Source organism: Electrophorus electricus, chromosome 6 (genome assembly GCF_013358815.1).
Source record: "Electrophorus electricus isolate fEleEle1 chromosome 6, fEleEle1.pri, whole genome shotgun sequence".
NCBI classification, from domain to species: Eukaryota; Metazoa; Chordata; class Actinopteri; order Gymnotiformes; family Gymnotidae; genus Electrophorus; species Electrophorus electricus.
The window spans coordinates 10825623-10846293 of record NC_049540.1 but is presented as its reverse complement, the minus strand read 5'-3'; the positions used below and the strand labels follow the sequence as shown (position 1 = coordinate 10846293).

At 41.2% G+C, this 20671-nt stretch overlaps 1 protein-coding gene and 1 long non-coding RNA gene across 2 annotated transcripts; one reads left to right on the top strand and one right to left on the bottom strand.

Annotated features, from left to right (window-relative positions):
- Positions 1 to 282: 282 nt before the first annotated feature.
- On the bottom strand, positions 283 to 2558 carry ier5l (immediate early response 5-like). The gene has a single exon (XM_026998397.2). It carries the CDS (start codon positions 2408 to 2410, stop codon positions 1499 to 1501), a length of 912 nt encoding a protein of 303 aa, XP_026854198.1. The 5' UTR covers positions 2411 to 2558; the 3' UTR covers positions 283 to 1498.
- Positions 2559 to 7645: 5087 nt separating this feature from the next.
- On the top strand, positions 7646 to 16556 carry LOC113570255. Its single transcript, XR_003409877.2, has 3 exons — positions 7646 to 7897; positions 8283 to 10088; positions 16121 to 16556. It is a non-coding gene; the product is annotated as an uncharacterized LOC113570255 (long non-coding RNA).
- Positions 16557 to 20671: the final 4115 nt, after the last annotated feature.

Here is a 20671-nt window from a genome sequence, read left to right as displayed (position 1 = left end):
TATGCTGTTAGTTCATTTCTGGGTACACACCCACTACCCAGTGTAGTACATGACTTATATATGAAGCTGTACTGCTCAGTTAACTTGCAGTAGCAGCTGTACTAGTATTTAATTCAGGACAGCAGAAGTAGGTTTTGTCCTTGGATAAGAGCTTTAGCCATATACTGAATCAGTTGTGGTGGGTATAACTATATTTTGCATGATCTAAACTTTGAAGGTTGCTGTTAGTTCACTGCTTTTATACAGAAGGCATGGGCAACAAATTATTGCAGGAACAAAGGATTAGTCAACCAAATGAATTTCATTTTTTTTATTAAGGTTATAAATTTTAAACAAATACTTTCTAAAACAGTTTTACCCGGTGATATACAATTTAATATGCACAAAAATACAAGAATACCAACAAAATATGGAGAGTACGTCTGAAAACGTCTTTAATTCAGTACACATAGTGCTTATATAATGTGAGGACTTATGGCTAACTTATGAGATTGCCTTTTTAGAACAAAAGGTCTAACATTGTAGAAAATAAAATCAAACCCACAAAACCAAGCAAATGCTGGCATTATGAATTACTGTGAAGGCTTAATCAGCTTGTTTAGAGAGTAAAAGGGAAATAAATGGTAACAATCTAGAGACCAAATGGTCAAAAAAAAAAACAAAAAACAAAAAAAAACCCAAACACCTGGCTGGTTAAATTACGGCGTGCATTCTGGGAGTTGTAGTTGTAGCGTTAATTAATGGCCCCAACGTTCAAAGTGATGTGACTGGCATAGTTGGACTACAAACACTCAGGAGGATCTGGTGCTGTACGTCAGTGCAGTCAACAAAATGCACCAGTCTTCGCCACTTTAAAATATAAAGAAGACAAACTAGACAGAGAGGGGGGTTTAATATTGCACCTTCTTTAGCCTATACGATTGCCTTACATGATATTGATGTAGTCGGAATATGCCAGTCCTATAGCTTCACATGATCTCCCCGTAAGCAAAAGTTAAGATAGTCGTGCTGTATGTAGCCTTTGTAAAAAGGTAGGGTTAATTGTAGTGAAGTATGTTTTCACGACTGAGAACGTGTAGTGTGGGGCTGGCTTGTTTGCAGAATTTAACATTACACGGGTAATGTTATTTTACAAGACATCTTTGTGAAAGTTCCTAATGAGAAACTGAAAAACAATCCACGAGCAAAAACATTCAAAGACTTCCCATGTTTGTGGTGATAGCTAGCTAGCAGTTTGCGTTGGGTTTAAGGCAACGAAATTCAACTTCGTTAGATTATTTCAATAACCATTTTAAAATGTTCGTAATGTCAACATCGTCAGTTTTAAAAGGATACATCACAAGTGGTAGGCTACAACCACTCCTCGCCTCCCCAATAAAACGAAACTAAAACAAATCTAACTTAAATGTTTAAATAACATTTTGTTGCAAAAATAAAGTCAATTTGTCTTAGACTTTGTACAATTTCATAAAGGATTTGATTCTAATTTAACACAGAGTCAAAAAGCTACAATAGCTCTCGTCCATGCTCCTAAACTCGCAAGGGCTTGTTTGCTACAGAACTGTCCGTTTAATGATTGCTCAAAGTCCGTCTGCCTGCTCACCAGCCCCGAAAACCCCGATCCGAATATCGAGATCAGATTGGAAATGTTCGACGTGTCCAAGGGCTCTGTGTTAGCGTACGAACAGTCCTCAAATTTCGCTCTTTTACACGGCGTAAAATCCGGCACCTCCTCGATCTCGGACACATAGTAGCCAAAGTCAACCTTGCGTTTCTTGGCCGGGTTCTGTGCGCCTGGGCAGCACGGCTGTAGCGACGCGCAGCAGTCCTGATGCAAATACCCATTCTCCACCGTCGTAACGACATGCGTGTCCAAATCTAGCACTGTCGTTTTGTTGCAGTGCATGCTGTTCGCCGGGGAAAACTCACAGTTCGATGCGGGGTACGCTTCCGCACAACAGCTTCGGTAGAACAAGGGCTCCGAAGTCTTGCAAACATCCTCGCCTTGGAGAGACAGAGACGCAGAGCAAGCGCTGGGTGGCTGTATGTGCGCCGACTGCACCGGAGCTTGGTGGCTGACGGGCAAAAGCGCGCCGCAAAGACTTGGCGGCTCGTTCCCAATGCCGCAGCAGTCTGCGCTTTGCTCCTCGCAGTCCTCGGCTAAATCGAGGGGGTTCAGCTCCTGTATCTCGTTGCATACGGTCATTACCTCCTCGTACTGTTGCATTCTGTAGATCTCTGCGTACTTCTCGTTCATGTAGACTTGCCTGGCGTTCCTCAGCACGTATGAGACCAGGAGGTTTTTGTGCAGCTTAACTCCCCCTCTCTGCGTCCGGGAGTTGTGGATTTTCCGTAAAGAAATCGAAATTAGACTTTGTGCATCCACTGCACACTCCGTTGTGCTGATCATTGTCGGGGTTTTGATGCTTTCCCACCTCTCCGAAGAAGGATACGGACTTTCTTTTAGTCGAAATCACGATATTTCGTTCGGGGGCGAAGGCTTAAGTTAGCTCTGTGGAGAAACATTGAACACAGCCTTTGCTGCCTCTACAAGCAAGCGCAAGCAATCATTAGCTTGAAACCCGCTGCCATAGTATATATATGGCGAAGGCGTTTCCACCCACACCGCCTTTGTCCAAACAACGGGCGAAAATGATCATGAGTGACAAGTAAGTCCCGCCCGTACGTTTCGATTACAGCCAATCACAGAGAGGCGGTTCTTCCGTGCTATTCAAATTCCAAACTGACTTTACCAAACTGGAATGTTCTCATGAGGCGCACTGAACAGTGGAGAACCCGGTTGTCTCTCGAGCGCACGTGTTGGGCAAGATACAAAGTAGTGAATGTGCCCATATTAAACTAGCGCTTCAAATCGAAACCGCCTAAATAAAATTGAAGCAAATAAAAAAAAAAAAAAAGAAGTGCTTTACTTGTTGTTTAACTTACTGCCTTCACGGCCCAAACCATTTAGGCTATTTTATGTCTTGATAAAGGTTTTTGTCCTGTTGGTCGTTTTTTTTGTCCAGGAATGCTTTAATTGTTGCGAGTTTTGGTTGAAAGTTGTTTAAGTTTGCGCAAAGACTTGTATAAATAGGCATGAACTACTGAAAATAAAATATTAGATAAGAAATTTCGTATTATTTGATGCTGGGTACATTAGAAAAATGCATATTTGAGCTGTTTTCTGCTTAGGCAAATCGAAGATGCAGTCATTGTAAATATGTAGATAGAAGTTTATACAAACTCTAAAAACAAATAAAAATAAACAAATGTATACATACATACACACATTCATACATTTACACCTTGTTTTTAAATTCTCATTAATAACTATATATATATATATATATATATATATATATATATATATATATATATATATATATATATATATATAATTTAATAAGTATTTAAAAATTCAAGTCAAAAAAATATTTTAAAATGTGTTGTGTATTTATATTAACATAATAAGAACCATTTCAAAGTGCTATGTAGAAGTAATGTCCTTTAATATCTGCCAGAAATTTTCACTTTGGTCTCAATACTGTGTTATAAGAGGTATTGTGCTTTATCCCACTTTATGTCATATTAATACTTATAGAAATTTCATAGCACAAGTAGGCTTGTATATGGGCTCATATCTGGTAACTACCATTCTATGTCACTGTTACAGTTTCATACCCTCTTCTGGTATTTTCGTTCCCCAGTAAGGAAAACCTGCTAGAATTAGGAGGTGCACATCCTGAAGATCATGTGAAGCTCTCTCTCTCTCTCTCTCTCTCTCTCTCTCTCTCTCTCTCTCTCTCTCTCACGCTCTCTCTCTCTCTCTCTCTCTGACTATCTCTGCCTCTCTCTTCCTCTGTATCACTCCCTGTCTCTTTCCCTCTTTTTCTGTCTTTCTCTGCTTCTCTTTCTCTCTCCCACTCCCTCTGTCTCTCCCTTTTTCTTTCTTTCCTTCTCTCTCCCTCTCCCCCTCTCTCTTTCTCTCTCTGTCTCTCTTTCTATCCTCTCTCTCTCCCATAGATCTCCAGTGCTACCACCTCTGCATCTTAACAATGGCAGGGATCAGAGGCACCCATCTTTTAGCTATGCATCGCGCAGGAAGAAATCAATAAGCATGTGAGGGGAACCATCTCAGACCAAACTGGAATGGTGATAAGGCACTGGGAATGGTGATTGGGTTAGGCATATGAGTGTACAAGAACAGAGCAAGGAAAAAAACAAACGTATTTGTTTGTTTCTTGTTTATTTGTATGTTCTATTTAAAAAAAACATTGTTCTAACTGTGTTACATAATGACAAGAATGATCCACAACACCAAACATATAATACATTATAGTGGAAACCAGAATTGCATACAGTAATTTTAGGTTATATCTGATGGCAGTTTCTAATAACCACATTGACAATCTATTGTAAAAACAGGATTAAGCCATCTTAATCCAGCCTTGTTATGTCTTTGGACAAGGTGTAATAATTTATAGGGCATGGTTTTTACAAGTGTGGATAAACTGCCATGGACAAGAGCATCTGGACAAGGGTGTCTGTTAAATGCTGTAAATGGAACCTCTGCTTGGTTACTGTACCTATTAACTTGATTTCCTGTGTTTAATACTGGGAAACAAAACCTGGATGAGTCAGCGGACTCTTTATTCAGTCCCTGCATTAGGACCAGGAGTGCAGTCTTGGTTCAGTCCCCACATTAGAGCTATAGAGTGTGGTCTTGGCTATGCAGAACTCTAGGTAAAAGGGTCAAGTCTGACTGAGGGTGATGTGCCTGTGAGCAAGGTGCTGAACCCTATGGGGCTCCAGGGGTGATGCAAATGATGTCTCACTCCCATTCCTCAACCCCACCCCACCATCCACAGATAGATAAGAGATCAACAACTAGCAAGCCACTAATCGACAGTACTGTCAATGTGAGGGGGTATATATTAAACAGAATAACGTTATATTTATTGTAATGATCATGAGCTGGGTCCTTTCCACTTGACAGGCCGTGTGAGTATGGACATAGCGTGTAACAGTTCATGTGACGTTCTTTCAGAGTTTGTGCTGCTAGGCTGCTGTTCAGCTGTGGCATTCCCCCTCCCTCTGACCTCCTGGCCCATTCGTGCAGGAAATGTAGGGGTTCTGAAGCATTGGCAGATGTTTTCCTGGGCCCGATCCTCTGGACTAGTTCTGCTCAGGAGCGATGTAGACCTTACAGTGTTAGAACTATACCATTATCAAACTTTTGCAGTGCCTTCAGATTCTTGAACAGCTTCAGGTTTTGGGGCAAGTTCAGCTCACAAATGGTTGTACGGTAATGTCGCACGTGTCGCCTAGCAAGCAGCAGTGCTCCTAATTTTGGAGGCTGTGGATTCTTAAGATGTTTACAGACACTTGAACAAAATCTGTGAGACCTGAAACAAGTCGACATTACATGGCAGTGGAACACTGCCTGAGTCTGCTGTACTGGCATTGAGGACTTAGTGTGCCGTGGAATGTAGTTAGTGTACTTCTCGGGTCAGGTCAGGTTGGGTCCAATTGGGCTGAAACAAAAAATTCTAATAGGCCCAGTTGGTGTAGGGTTATAATATACTTTTAAGAAAGAGAGGGTGAGAGAAAACAAGAAAACTGAGCATTAGCAAAATTAACATTGCTCAACAGGATGTGGGTGTGGATCTGCGTTTTAGAAACATGGATGCAACAAAAAAAAAAAAGAGAGGAAAGGAGAAAGTTCGTTTGTTCATTGGTAGTGTAGGCCCAAGCTGATATAAATTGTTTTGGGGCTTGAAATATAGCAAGGTATCACTTTGACACCACACAGTAATGCAAAGTAGTACACTGTCCTTAGAATGGGCTCTAGGAGCTTCCACCACAATTATTTTTTTCTCTCCTTGAAGAATTATTGTTCACGTCTATTTTTCCAGCCTCCCAACTGACTACCATTATGCTCACCTCTCTTTGAATTTAGCTCTCACTCATGAAACAGAACCTGCTCGGCACAAAGCTTGACAGGTCCACAGCTTCATTACGCTGCACTGGTATTAGAACCGTAATGCTTTTCTAACAGGTTTGTGTGTCCATGGAGACTCCAGTCGTCAACCTCATGCTCACCAGCCCAATGGGCCTCTGGCTGCCCTCTAGCTCCTGTTTGTACCCACAGCAACTGCCATGGCTGATGGGTAACTGGGGAAGTTATGAACATTCTGTTGACTCCAGTGCAATCAGATTGCTTCTGTTGTGTGCAACAGGCTCACAGTTGACAACCATTGTCCTGACACCTACACAACCAATATATATCGGCTCTGGACTCTCAACCAAGAGAAATTTCAATAAGATGTTACAATGCGCACTTTCCAAAAAAGGAACTTGTGTTGGGACCACATCTATAATACTCAAGAAATCAAATATATTAACTACATTTTGAATTTGTATATTTGACCACAAACAAGTTGGCCTCTGCTATGTGAAATGCCTTGTTTAAGCAGACAGAGAGAGGTTACAGCTTCACTCTACTGCTGAAGGGACATAGATATAGTCATAGAGCTGTGTGGGAGACTGGAGCCACAAAATACATTTAAAATTTCTTGACTCCGATGATGAGGGTCCTGTCACTGCCAAATTAACTACTTGAAGACATCCATTCAAAAGTTGAAAACACTCTCACAGGTGAAAAAGATATGTGCCTTTGAATCAAGAGGGTATACTGTACCTGAAGATTATTGTTTCAAATATTCAAACTCACTGCAGTCCCAGGTATTATAATATTCAGGTAACATTTTGTACTTTCTCCCATATATCATGTATTGTTTACTGGCTATGTAGACAAAAGCAATATGTATATCTTTACATGTTGCCAATAAAGTTTTACTAAAATTCTAAGTTTTTTATTTGAATGATTTTTAAGTACTAGGCATGTATTCATTAGGAGTATCTGATGGTAACTAAAAAAAACACATTGACCTTGTTCTCTTAAACACTTTGTATAACCTACCCTCTGCTATCAAAAGGTTAGTAATGTAATATTTTAATGCATATCACAGTTTGTACCATGTTTCAAATAACAAACAATTTTAAACTTAATCTGCAATTCTCTGGAATGGATGCATAAAATATATCTAAACAAAAATTAGTGAAATAAATAATTATTTTTTTCCCCCCACAGAACTATGATCAGTGTGATCACAATCATTTTTGCATCTAGAAAACAGAATCAATTAAAATAAAAAAAGGTAGAGAAAGAAAACAAAGATAGATGCATCGATTTACATATTTTTTGTGTCTATAGGTATAATCCACTAAACCAGTCACTGTCCATGCACATTATATAATACTATTCTGTTTGAATATTGTGTTCTCATTTTTTATGATTACAATGAAGTCAAATGACCTCCTGTCAATCAACACTATTTTAAATTAAAAGTCACAAAGACTACATTCCCCGTTCTCCAAGGATATACAGTGGGATACTTTTATTAAAGGAGAATTGTGGGATTTGAAGTGTGCGTTGAGTTGCCCAGGACACTCTAAGGCATTCAGGTGGCAGGAGGACCAGTGGGTAAAAATATCAGGGCGGAGCTTTTCGTGCTTGGCAGACAGATGCCTTGTGAACTTAAAGGCAAAGTAATCAACTTGCACATAAATCGCTACATGCAACTTCACAGTCGGACGCCACCGTACGTCCAGGACTGTAGTAGCCTTCTCTTCATATAAATATGGCATGCTTGACAAAGCACTCAGTATAAAAGTAGCCTATATTTTCTGCATTTCTTGAAAGCTGTTGGTAAACCCGTGAGGCAGCTGCGTTAATCTGTTGGTTTTTATTTTTATTTTGTTTTGTTTTGTTGTTTCGGTCGTAGTCAGGTAAGCTTAATTTACCTTGAGGTCTGACGCGATGGTGTTCTGCACGGTAAGATGCAATTTGTACGGATGCTTTCCAGAATTATGTCAGACCATTTAAAATACAACTACATATAATATGATATGTCGTTAATTCTTTTTTGTTAATGTATTTGTACACGCTCTTACGATTAGGAGAGTAGTGCATTGTCGCTGGGAAAAAATAAATAAATGCGTAAAATGTCCAAATTTACTACTGCATTGCAGAACCATGGCTTCAAAAAATACATTTCTGTATTAGCGTAGATTGAATAAGGATGCGTATATAAGGCTGCTCTTTGCAATAATTAGTTACCGCATCATTAGTAAAAATATTTAAGTGTGTTATTTTAGATTGCACATTTGTTTTCTGTTGCGCAATAGAGTATGGTTGTAAGAGACGTGTTCTTTTCCAGTGAATATAACACTTTAGTTCTCGACGATGGGGTATTTTGCGGTCAACAGAGGGACAAAATATGAACGAAAAAATTAAGATTTCAAGGTAAGTTTATTGCTTCGGATTAAACACGTTTCCCCCGTTCACAAAATGCATTTTTATTTCCCCTTTAAGAGCACCAACCGTGAGGAGGGCGGTGTCAAGCCCAGCGGTTGAATTTCAGCCAATTAAAGCCGTCGACCTTCGCAATACGTCCGTTTACGAAAGGGAGGGCTCTGCGCTTGAGCGATGTGTGCGGTTTCTAAGGCAACCACTTGTCTTGACCTCCACGTCCCAAGCCTCCTCAGGCAAGACTGGTTTCCATGGCAATGACTGTATCTCCGTGCACGTTTCGGTTCCCGTAAAGCGATCTGAGTGAGCGGTCGGAAAGTAGCCTATTTCCTACAAACTCTGTCGGAAAATCGTAAAAGTGTTTGGCGAAAACAGCGCTCGAAAACTAGACTGTTGTACATTAAACATCCTATTCTCTTACCCTCTGTGTGCATGAAATAAGAGCAAAAGGAGTAATACTTATATGCAAGCCGTCTCTACGTAGGTTATTTCTCCAGCTCAAATGGGCCAAGACTACAATTTATTGTAAAACATTGTTATCCTATAGGTCAAATGCTAAAATGTAATAATAATGTAAAATGTAATGAATAATTTAATTCTCTGTCTATTCTGAGTTAATTTGTTATAATATCAATGTGGCCGTTATTTTATATCACTGACTCCGCCGGGCTATCTACGGCTTCCTTTCTGACGTATCCTGATGTCAACTGAAATTTCAACTTCCTGTGACCTGTCGAGACTCATCTACCTACCATGTGTGTTCAGTGGGGGTGGCGCGCCTGGCGGGATGGTGTAGAGGGATAACTCGGGGAGATGCGGAGAACGGAAGAAAGAGGGAGCTGTATCTCCCTCTCTTCCCCCTCCCACACTTAAGCACACAACGCAGGGTTCTGTTTAAGGCCTTCATAGTCGAGTAAGTCTTCTTAGCATTGTATTTTATATTACATATTCTATAGCTGTACAATCTACTAGATCTGTTTCGCACTCCTCAGACTCGATTAGGTGTCTTACAACTTCGAACACACGATTAACATATTTTTGTATACGCTGTTAAATTTAATGAATGTCTTAAAATCGATTTACTTAATTCAAAAACACCGGAAAAGAATTCCGTTTAATGTTTTCCCATTCAGAATGTTTATAGGTCAAGTGTTATTTACAAAATATCCTAATAGGAATAAATAAATGCAACTAGTCAGATATGGACAGTATGGTTTATTGTGTTTATAGGTTTAGAATGATTCTGTTCCTACTTGCTCGACTGAAAAAGTACATGTTTATGGAATTAAATACGTTAATATACTGTAGGCCTACCACAGTCGACGGTTTTAGTTGGCTAAATCGAGAGCCCCTTTAACAATAAAAAAAAATATGTAGGTGTAGTTTCATGACGTCTGAGAAAAACATTTCTTAACTAAACAAGTCGCACGTCGTGGTGTTCTGAGGACAAAGTTCTCTCTCTCTCTCTCTCTCTCTCTCTCTCTCTCTCTCTCACAAATCATTCCCGCTTACATGCGACATAGAAAAGTCTGTTCTTTACTCGCGTGCCTCTTCTCCCCCTCGCGCTCAACAGAGAGGGCGCAAGCTCGCCCACATAACGCGCGCCGCAGAGCGACAACAGAAAGCACAGCAGCGCTTGCAGCAGCCTATTAAACACACTAATTTAGTGCCGACCGGAGGAGAGGAGTACATCTCCCAAAACACACTGTGTGAGGTAAAACGCATCGAATACACTTTGGTTCGTCAGCTTTCACACATTTCACTGGCTTATAATGATGCTAGGCACTCTAACGGGAGCTGCGTGTTTTCATCATTCAGGTCTTTTGCGTCATGACAGCGATGCATGTAATGACACTATCCCTCGCGGATGTTTTCCGGGGTTCGCCTGCTAATGTTCCCCTGCAGAGGGCCCGTTTGCCCTTGATGTCCATACTCTGTAAAGTAGAATGTTAGCTCAAGCACTGCAGTCTAAACAGTGTCAGAAAATTAGTGGTTCCATAATGGCACATTCAAATCAACAAGGTAAAGAAAAAGTCGATTTCAGAAAAATTTGTTTCATCAGTCCTCTTAGTCATTTCATGCTTGACATTTGCAAAATGGTTAGCCTTTGCGTAGGCTGTTAAGAATAATGCTAATGTAGGACTTGTGCTATACTACACTTTTGTTTTATTGCAGTGTGATTTTAAAAGGAACTTAAAAACAAAAAGAACTTATGATGCCGTTTACAAGGCCGAAATTTGTGTATCATTGCTACTGTTTCTCATTTTGAAAGAGTACAAAGATAAGCACAAACTAGGCTATAGCATGATTTTCTGTTTTATTGCATTGCGATTTTAAAAGGTTAAAAGCAAAACGAACCTGTGATTTCGATTATTTCACCCTGTTCTGAAGCATAGACCAGTAATTATGTATAAGTGCTACTGTTTCTTATTCAAGAAAGAGTACATAGGGAGTGTGAGAGATTGAGAGACAGAGAGAGAATGGGTGCAGAGGGAGTTGCTAACGTACTTCCAGCAGAAGGTTCGCTGCCGTAGGGAGTGTCCCTGCGCTGAGGAAACGGTTCAGGAAGTGGTCAGTGAGCTGACCGCGTGCGCGCGATCCCGCCTTTCCGAACTCCCTCTGCTGGAGTCCACTCTGTCGCCGTGGCGAAAATTAGAGCTGTACGGCTCCACCGGGACATGTAAGACCGTGTGCGTGTCCATCCAGCTTTATCTGTAAAGAAAGTGCCCAGTAGTTTTGGACCATTTGTCCATGTTTTTGACTGTAATTTAACAAGCCTGCTTAATCACTTTTTGAAGTATGTTGCTTTTATTCTTTACATACTATGCCATGTTTTTCCCTCCGGTTATTCTTTGTAAGTGAAAACCTTAAAATTAGTACAAGTAGAGCAGTGGCATTTCCTGTTCATAGCTGTGTGAGCAGACAGGAGGAACCAGGGGTGTTTGTCTGCTGCAAAAAATGGAAAAGGAACAGCTGCATTTCGGATAAAACAAAAAATTAGTGTTTCAGCAAACTTTGTGGAAAAAAAATGTCTAGGAGGTCCTTTTTTGATGGGGGGAATCATTTTCACATTTCACATTCAGAACATTTTTGCAACAACAGAGAAAGAGCTAGAGATGGAGAGGCACTCTCTGAGTTTGCGGAATCAGGTCAAGGAATTCCTGAAGCATGTTCGGGAAATCTGGAACACCCGGAATTCCAGGGGAGGGGCCTGCATGAGAGAGCACTCCATAAACAAATACTGCAGCAAGCGCTAATAGAACCCACATGCCTTCACTCACAGACAGGGGGTGGATGGAGGCAGGGAGCAGGTACTTTCCCAATCCTTTCCGAGAGGAATGGTTCCAGTGTCTGTTGGATATGAGGGTATTTGTAGGTTCTCTGAGGGTTTAGAGTCTGAAGCAGATCATGGCCCCTCCATCATGCCCAGAAGTCTGGGCAATATGTACTTATATTTGTATATTGTGGTACAAGTATTTAATCATTGTACCTCATTGGACCTGCAATCAAAATATCACATTAAATAGTCATCCCACTAGCACTTAGAAGTACACACACAGACACTTTTTCTTAGAGTCACATGGAACAAACAGTGTTGCAACACAGATAGAACAGCTCACAAAGTGCAGAGTGAACCTTTGTAATACCTTCTGTGTGGAAGACAAAGTAAATTAATGAAGCCTTCATTTATGCTGCTGTTTCATTATATTGCTTCTTACACCATAAGAACCTGTGTCAGTCAAAAGCGACACCAAGACCCTTTTTCTTTGAAATTTCCTCTCATTTCTTTCTATGTAATTTCTGGAATTAATGATAACTCTTTTCAGTTTGTGTATGTGTGTGTAGTGGGAGTGTGAATTTACATGTGCAAGAAAAATAGACAAATATCAGTAGCTCAGATAAACCCCATCTTAAGACTGAGTCTGCACAATATATTGTTCTTAATCATTATTGCAATACTGGCCTTTGCAAGACTGACCTCAAAGAAGGCTACGATATGCAAATGAGCCCTCCAGCAAATCACAGAGGTTTTTTATTGCATGCTGTGCATCCTGACCAATGTCAGATGTTCCATGTATGTGTTCTGTGGATGGTTTGATGAATCACAGCATTCTTCTGATGCAAATATAAACAGATGTGGTCAACTACAGTAATATATTGCAAACACAATTTTGCCACAATTGCAATAATTATCAGTATAAGCTATACATATATATATTTTGCCCCAGTATTGGCACATTTAGTCCAAGAATGTAGTCCACATTTAGTATAGAATTAATGTTGTCACTGGGTTTCTGACTACAAGATCAGTCATGCTGAGTTAACCCCTGTAACCCAGGAGTCTAGGTTAGAGTAACCCAGCATGTGTTCAATGTAATGTTTACCCAGTACCCAGGTACACAGTGACCTAAATCAAACAATCCAGGAGTTTTATGGTCCAGATCTTTGAATTTTGTGTTTGTTTTTCGAATCATTTGTTTTAAGCACAGTTTTGTGCTATAAGATTTAATATTGTCTTTTTATCTACACAAAAAATACTTCCAGATATTATGAGTTCCTTTAATGATGCCTCTAAAAAAGGCATGTGTAACATTTTGGAAGGTAACGTTAATATGACCAAAATGCCATATTTTTGTGTGTACATCTGTAAATGCATATGTGCGTGTTTGTGTGTGTGTGTGTGCACGCGCATGCTCTATGTGAGTGCTCCTCCACTCCTTGGCTGTGAGGGCGTGGGTGCACTGTTTGAACTCAGTGGTTAAGCTGTTAGCCTCAGATGAATGCAGGGGGAGCTCAGTCTCCTCTTTGAAGTCTGATACTGTTGGGGGGTGGGTGGAGGGGTGGAGGTTGCTTACCCCTCCTTCCAGGAGGTGCCTTGGCAGGGAGGGAGAGAGAGACAGAGAGAGAGAGAGAGAGAGAGAGAGCAAGAAAGAAAGAAAGAATAATAAAATGGCCTCCTGCCTCCTTTTTGTGAAGGACACTAGAGGTCCAGCTTGAGTCTCAAACCTGTTTTTTTTTTTTACTTTTAATTATTCAATAAAAGTACAGCAGAGGTGGAACTTTTCCTTATGGGAATCTTAATGTTTCTAGACAATGCAAAGGAATTATGTATAGGTTACTAGGAGAAAAACAAAAACAAAAATAAGACTAAAATCACACATTTACAGTTTGCTTTTTATATGCTTACCTTTGTGTCTGTCAGGCATGTCTGAATAGGGGAACTCCCTTTTCAGTCAGACCTCCCAATCTGTCTTTCTCTCTTCTCTTGTGTGCACGCACACACCCACCCACCCACCCACCCACCCACAGAAGCATGCTATGTCGTGTCTGGGACCTACCTCCGAAGGGAGTGGGGCCCAGGTGTGTGGCAGGAGTTCTAGCTGGGACGGGTGCAGGCAGGCCTCCATCGACTCCCCTGGCATGTGTATGAGGTACACTCCATGCCGGGCAGCCCCTCCCCCACCCACCACCACTCTCTGCCTTCGCCCCTCCTCCTGAGTGTGCATGCAGGAACATAGGCTGCAGTGGAGCCTCCCCTGATGTCTTGTCTTCTGTCTTTCTACCACTCTCTCTCTCTCTCTCTCTCTCTCTCTCTCTCTCTCTCTCTCTCTCTCTCTTTCTTGAGAGAGTGTTCCAAAAGACGTAGTGTTATATACAAGCCATTGGATTCATTATAAGGAACAGAAAGGGGATTGCCCTACAATACAGTGATCTACAAGGTCAGTCACTGCCCATTTCCTGCATACCAGCCGAAATATTTTAACCAGAGACTACAGTAACGAGCTGAACAAGCTTACAAAAAGGATCAGCAGTGTTGCATTTAATAGTTAAATTGCCATGAATTTGTTGGGTTCCCAGTATATTAATGTTTGTCCATTACATATTAGAACTCTTATTTGTTCAGCTATTCATCTATTCATCCCTACATCCAATCTCCATCCATTCAGCTATCCATCCTTTCATCCAACTGTCCATCTGTCCATCCATCCATCCATATTTAAAATTTGTATTTCTATTTATGCATTTCATTATGGACCATTTTTGAACTAATACCCATACCTCACTGTTGAATATCTCTGGTTCTTCACACTGCCTAAACGTAAATTATTTCTCAAAAAGGGCTCCTGTGTTTAAATTGTTACATCCATGACCCCATAAAGGACCCTTAAAGCAGGCGTTTCATAGCAACAGCCTGTACGATTCAGTGGCTGCCATTTTTGCTGCAATGCATTGCAGTCTCTGAATGTTACACTGCTACAGGATTTCAGTGAAAGCACATGAAGGCATGAGTTCATACTGTATGATGCTCAGATGGAAATCAAGGAACTTGATATCAGTTTCCATGAGAGATTAAAAATGCAAGGAAATGCTATGTCACTAGTAAATGTGTGTCTGTGAGTGTATATTCATATTAATACGTTGATATAGTGTGTGCACACTCGTATGGTGCTTGGTGACATTCAGTGACGGTTGCTTGTATACCTGCACTCAGAACGGCCTTCCTCAAAGCCGCTGTTCTTTGAGCAGCTGCCTTCAAACGTTGGACTGGCCGTTGCTCTGGTGGGGTTGGAGTGTGCTTAGTTTGAGCTGTTTTAAATTCCTTATCAGTCTTAACGTGTTTCTGCACTATAGCACACAAGACTGAGGCTCTTAACAGAGGCTTTTGATGGATGCACATGGTACACATCACCATAACACATTGACTGTCTTTGTCTTTGTTCTGAGATTTTATTTTAAATGCTCACTTAATGTGCATATAACAAGCCCTCAAATATTATTACCACTTACCATTGAATAGTGAATTGTGCAGTCTGGGTCAACCAGTGCTTTTTTACACTCTTGTGAAGTATTTTTTTCTCATTGATGTTGCTGTCTCTCTTTATCTCTTTCTCCCACTATCACTCTCATTTTATTTTGTTTGTGTGCTGTACTCATCAGTAAATAAAATGTTTTGCTATGCAGGGTGTGTGTATGTGTGTGCATTCACACATGCGTGTGGGGGGGGGGGGGGGGGGGGGAGTGTGAGAGCTGTTTATCCACACAGGAGAAGATGTGACTTTGGTGCCTCCAGTGGCAGATTTATGATGCTGTCTTTAACTGACCATCACACACACACACACACACACACACACACACACACACACACACACACACACACACACACACACACACACACAGTGTTCCCAGGGAGGTCTGATTGGATTTAGTTTCCAACTGTAAAAACAATAGCAGTTACTGGCAAATGGGTCTTTAGGGTTTCTATATTGTTTTATTGAATACTAATAATAATTTATTGAACAAATTGAACTAATAATATATTAACAATTCAAGTTCATTAATTTTCAAAAGTTTAAAATACAGATAACCTTAGCATTTCTGAATTGTAAAGGTTGGACATTTAGCAGGACAATATATGAAGAAAAGTGCTGAGATAAAACTATGGAATGCAAGCTGAAAGATTTCCAGTATATCACTGTGCCAACCAGTCAAAGAGTGCAGAAGGGGGAACAGCAAAACCAACCAAACAAACAAAACTGAGTTTACACCTGGTAGACAGGTGGAAAACCCTGTAGGAAGATAGATGCACACAGCTCAAATTATAGAAATTCCTAAACACACAATTGTAGTACCTCTTAACCTCTTATAGGACTTGTTTTCTACAGTGTTTTCTTAAACTGGCATATAGTACTGTATTTTTTTCATATCTCTCCCACTCTCTCTCCCTCTTTCCCTATCTCTCATTAGATAATTCATGGCTCACTAAAATGTTTGATGACAGATGTGTAGGAGAATCCCACTCATATCTCAGAGTTTTCACGGAGTGGGGCCCACAGGGAGGAAGTGGACTTCTCTGGGCTATTTCATCCTGCCTTTCGTAATCCAGCAGTAATGGGAGCTTTTTACCTTGACAGTTTGGGAGCAGGAATGTACCATGGCTAACCCCTAAAAGCAGATTAGCTAAGAATGAACATTTCTTTTGTTTGAACATTATGTCTTATAATAACTAAAAATGGCCTTCTATTTTTTGTGAGTAAAATGATCTGAAGTACCTTGTAACAGTTGTTATATGTATGTTATAAGATTATATTCTTCCAAATTAAGCATATGAGGAGTTAGCACAGAGGAGGCAGCATAAGAATGCTCGTGTGTGTGTGTGTGTGTGTGTGTATGTGTGTATATTTGTGTGTGTGTGGCAGAGTCTTAAGAGGGGGCAGGTCTCATTAATCCATTTTACAGCCCTGAGATGAGGGGGGATGCGGCACCAAACCTGATTTAGTGTCTGCGTGCTTGAGTAAGTGATAAAATATGTTTACCATCCCTACTGCATGTAAATCCTTCTTACACAGACACACTCACATACACATAAATGCTGCTATAGTCTTCTCCAAAAAGAGCAAGACATGAGGAAGATATCTGTTGAAGTTGATTGGAAATTGCAGCTCTTGTTCTTAGTTATTCGGTAAGCAAACCAGCACAAAGTTGTCTAGCTCCATTCACACACATCTTGCATGCTGTTCATCTCCACATCAAATATGCGTGTTCAAAGTAGGTTTGCCCAGCGCACTGTGACTGGAGGTTGACTCCACCATGAACCCTCCTCTCTGCCTCATAAGAGAGTCTCTCACACATTCTAGTTCTGATTCTTCAGCCGAGAAAACACGTCTGCCATTCAAACAAATGTCCAGGACGTCCATTTTCTACCTTTGTCCAGGAGTCAACATCTCTCCCTTCCCCTCCTCACCCCACCGACTTCCCCCCTCAGTATGCATTGAACATCTCATAGTGACATGGCAATTTCCATTCTCATGCTCATAAAATATGGTAAACATAGCAGCTGCGATATTACAGCCAGTCAACAAAAGATAGATAGTGTGTCAGGGAGCGCTTCAGGAGGTCATGAGTTGTCACTCTTAATTTTGAGGCAAAGTGAAGCCGTGTCCAGGTGATAGCATGCAAACTGTTTCTTTGCTTAGTTCCTGATCTTGAAATGATGTTATAGCTTGTACCTTCTTTCTTCTTAACTTTCTCCTTATCAGCACAGAAAAGGAGCAGTAAAAATGATTTCAAGTGTATCTTACCTGCATAAGAACTCTTTACTGACTCAAAGACCATTTATTAAATGTTTAAAACACAGAAATTAGTGTAAGTATGTTGTCAGATATGGGAGGATGGGGTTTTCTCAACTGTCCACAATACATTTTTTAATCATTGAGCAAAGGAATCAAATCAGACAAAGCTACAAATTTAATTGAGTGATAAGAGATCTGGGTAGAACAGACTTCACATAAAGAAATGTGACCAGTAACCCCCCAACACATACACACACACACACACACACACACACACACACACACACACACATGATTTAGACACAAAAGCTGAATCAATGCACTAAACACCAAATTACACAACCAGTATTGGTCTCACATCTACATTACGTCTGTGTTGAAGAAATTCTACTTACATCAGCTAAATATGAAACATCAAACTTGTAAAATTGCAACTGAAAAGTTTTCTATTACTACTAATAAAATCAGTCACCATGCTAATAAACTCCATTTGCTTTGGCTTGTCAGCCATTGCAAAAAGCCGTGTGTTGTCTTCTTTTGTCAGTTCTGTTGCTTCCCTTTTTTTCCACACGAAAACTCATGATACCATATAGCTTAGGGATAGAATCTGGTTAGTGGAAGCTGGATTCCAACCACCATTTGAGGGGCTTCTCCTACATGGACCTGGAATCACTCCATTTTACCAGTCCTCTTACCCCTTAACGTGCACACACACACACACACACACACACACACACCCACACCCACACACACACACAGACAGAGACAGGCAGACAGAGACACACACAGAGAGACAGAGAGAGACAGTACGTTGCTGATATGTTCTGGGTGTTTGGCTAAGGGGATGTCCAGTGGGGCATGGCTCAGTGTGCAGCCTTGGTGAGTGAGGGAGCAGCAAATGGGACGGCAGCCGCTAAAGCGATAAGAGCAGTGCTGCAGAGAGCACGGTGTCCCTCTCGCTCTCTCTCGCTCTCTCACTTTCTCTCTGCTTTTTTTGCCCTTTTCACTTGGTTCTTACATAAGAGAGTTTGGAGCGCAGAACATTAGCAGAGCCACAGTTCCAGACTCACCGCAGATGCCGAGGAGCTGAAGAGAACATGGCGAATGTGTTAAATATTCTTCCTCCTCCTTGAACTGACTTCCTGTGATAAATCATGATTGTGATATGCCATTGTTTTTTCCTTGTTTTTTATGCCTTTGTTAGGGTATCATAGCCTCTCCAGTTTTCCAAAGAACTAGAAGAATTGTTTTGGCAAATGTATTCCTAAAGTCTCCTACCACATCTCTCAGACCTATATTTACAACATTGTTTTATAGTTGATGTCATTATTTGGGAATATCCAAATATATGTACTAACATATTTTTCGGCCGATCCTCAGGCAGGATTGGGCCATAGGTTATGTACACGTTGTAGCAGCCATACCACACAGGGTCCATTGCGAATGTGATAGGGGCTGTCTGCTTTCATATTTCCCAGTGTATGTAGTGCTGAAACACGCAGATGGGTACTGAATGTTATGCAACACTGGAGCGGGGGGTTATGGAGACTGGATGAAGGGGCTTAGGGTGGAATCGGAGGAAAGTGAGAGCCTTTTGGTGTGCAGCCCTAGAACACTCCATGCTCTGCTGACTTACAAAGGAAGGTTACAGTGCTACTTTGGATCTTCTGGAGGGGTGGAGGGTTTGGGATGGGAAATGACCTTGCAAACTTCAGTCTTGGTCTGGTCATAGTGCAGTGATTACACCGTTGACTGAATTAACAGCAGAGTTGGCAGAATGTCAATCCTGTAACATAGCTTGCGAATCACAGCAGTTAGCATGCACACTAAGCCCTTGAACTCAGTGTGGGGTTGGTGTTCAGACACTCTTAGAATCATGGACTTCTTAGCCCACATTTTGTATTGATGAATGTATTTTTTTTTACTAAATGCGCTATATTAATAGTCTAAAATATGACAGTTGGTGGTACTGTGTAATGGGATTGATATAAAATTTAAGAGAAGACAATTAAAAAATTTAGACCATTGTAGGGCCACTTGACCAGAGAGTTCTTCCATTTACAAGCTATCACCTCCTATTCCCATGACAATCTCAGTATTGTAAAAGCTCCTTCATTATCGATGTTTGCATGAACTTCAGTGTTGTATTTTAGGGCTGTATTTCTCAAATGTCTCCTGTGAGATATTGTAACCCTCTGTATGTTTGGTTTATGGTCAGCCCGAATTACTGTCTTTTTGAAGTTCACCAAGGTGAAAACACAAGCGCCAGGAAAAGCTCAGGCTCTTCTCAGTGCTGCTTTGTCGACAGCACGTGCGCCATTACAGGACTCGCATTCAAACATTACATCATCCTAAAGCAGGGGTGTGAATGTGGGCGGGGCAGCTTAGCTAACTGCCTCAGGCCCTGCACCAGACTTCCTTCAGCTGCTGCCTAAATGAGCCTGTTCATGGTTGCTGAACTACAACAGATTCAGAGCTTATCCTAGATCTCCAGCACTGTCAGACACTGTAGTTACTGTCAAATGAGCTTCATCATATTCCCTGCAACGTGTAGCATGAGAAAAGAGGCCTCAAATTTTGCTTCGGAAGGCAGTTTCTCACAGCAATGAAACCAAATACATTTTGTTTCTCTTCTTAAAAGCATATTTTTTATCCAATGTGGAAGCAGTAAGACTAGTAACTCAAAAGGTTGTTGTGTTTTGTGCAGCAGCTGCCTTTTGCAATGTATGGACTGTTAAAACATACAATGGTGCTATATATGCCTCTTAAACATTCTTCAATATTATGCCTTACATCACACATCATCACAGAGAAAAACTTTTAAACTATTAACGAGCTTTCGTCCCTTTCTCCTGCTTCTAGCGCACTTGGGAGAGAGGATCTGCACGATCCGTATCTCAAACGCTTCAGCCCCGCGAGCACGCTTCACACATCCTGCCCATCCGGTTCTTCTTGTCTATGCGCACTTGTCACATGCTTGGGAGAGCCCGTTTGCACCGAGGCCGATGCAGTTAGGTGGCTGTCCACTCCTCTCCCCTCCACTCTGCCTCCTTTCGGTAGCCGTCTCTCTTTCTCCTCTCCTCCGTGCCCCCTCCGTGTCTTCTCTCCCTCCGTGTCTTCTCTCCCTCCGTGTTTTCTCGGATCGGTTGGCAATAAAAGGCGAGCGGCGGAGAAGAAAGCAGATTAGATGCCCCCCTTTCACGAGACAGCTGAGGGGGAGGATACA

Excerpts from the sequence above, each read along its gene's own strand:
- ier5l (XM_026998397.2), bottom strand. The coding sequence starts at position 2,410 with ATGATCAGCACAACGGAGTGTGCAGTGGATGCACAAAGTCTAATTTCG.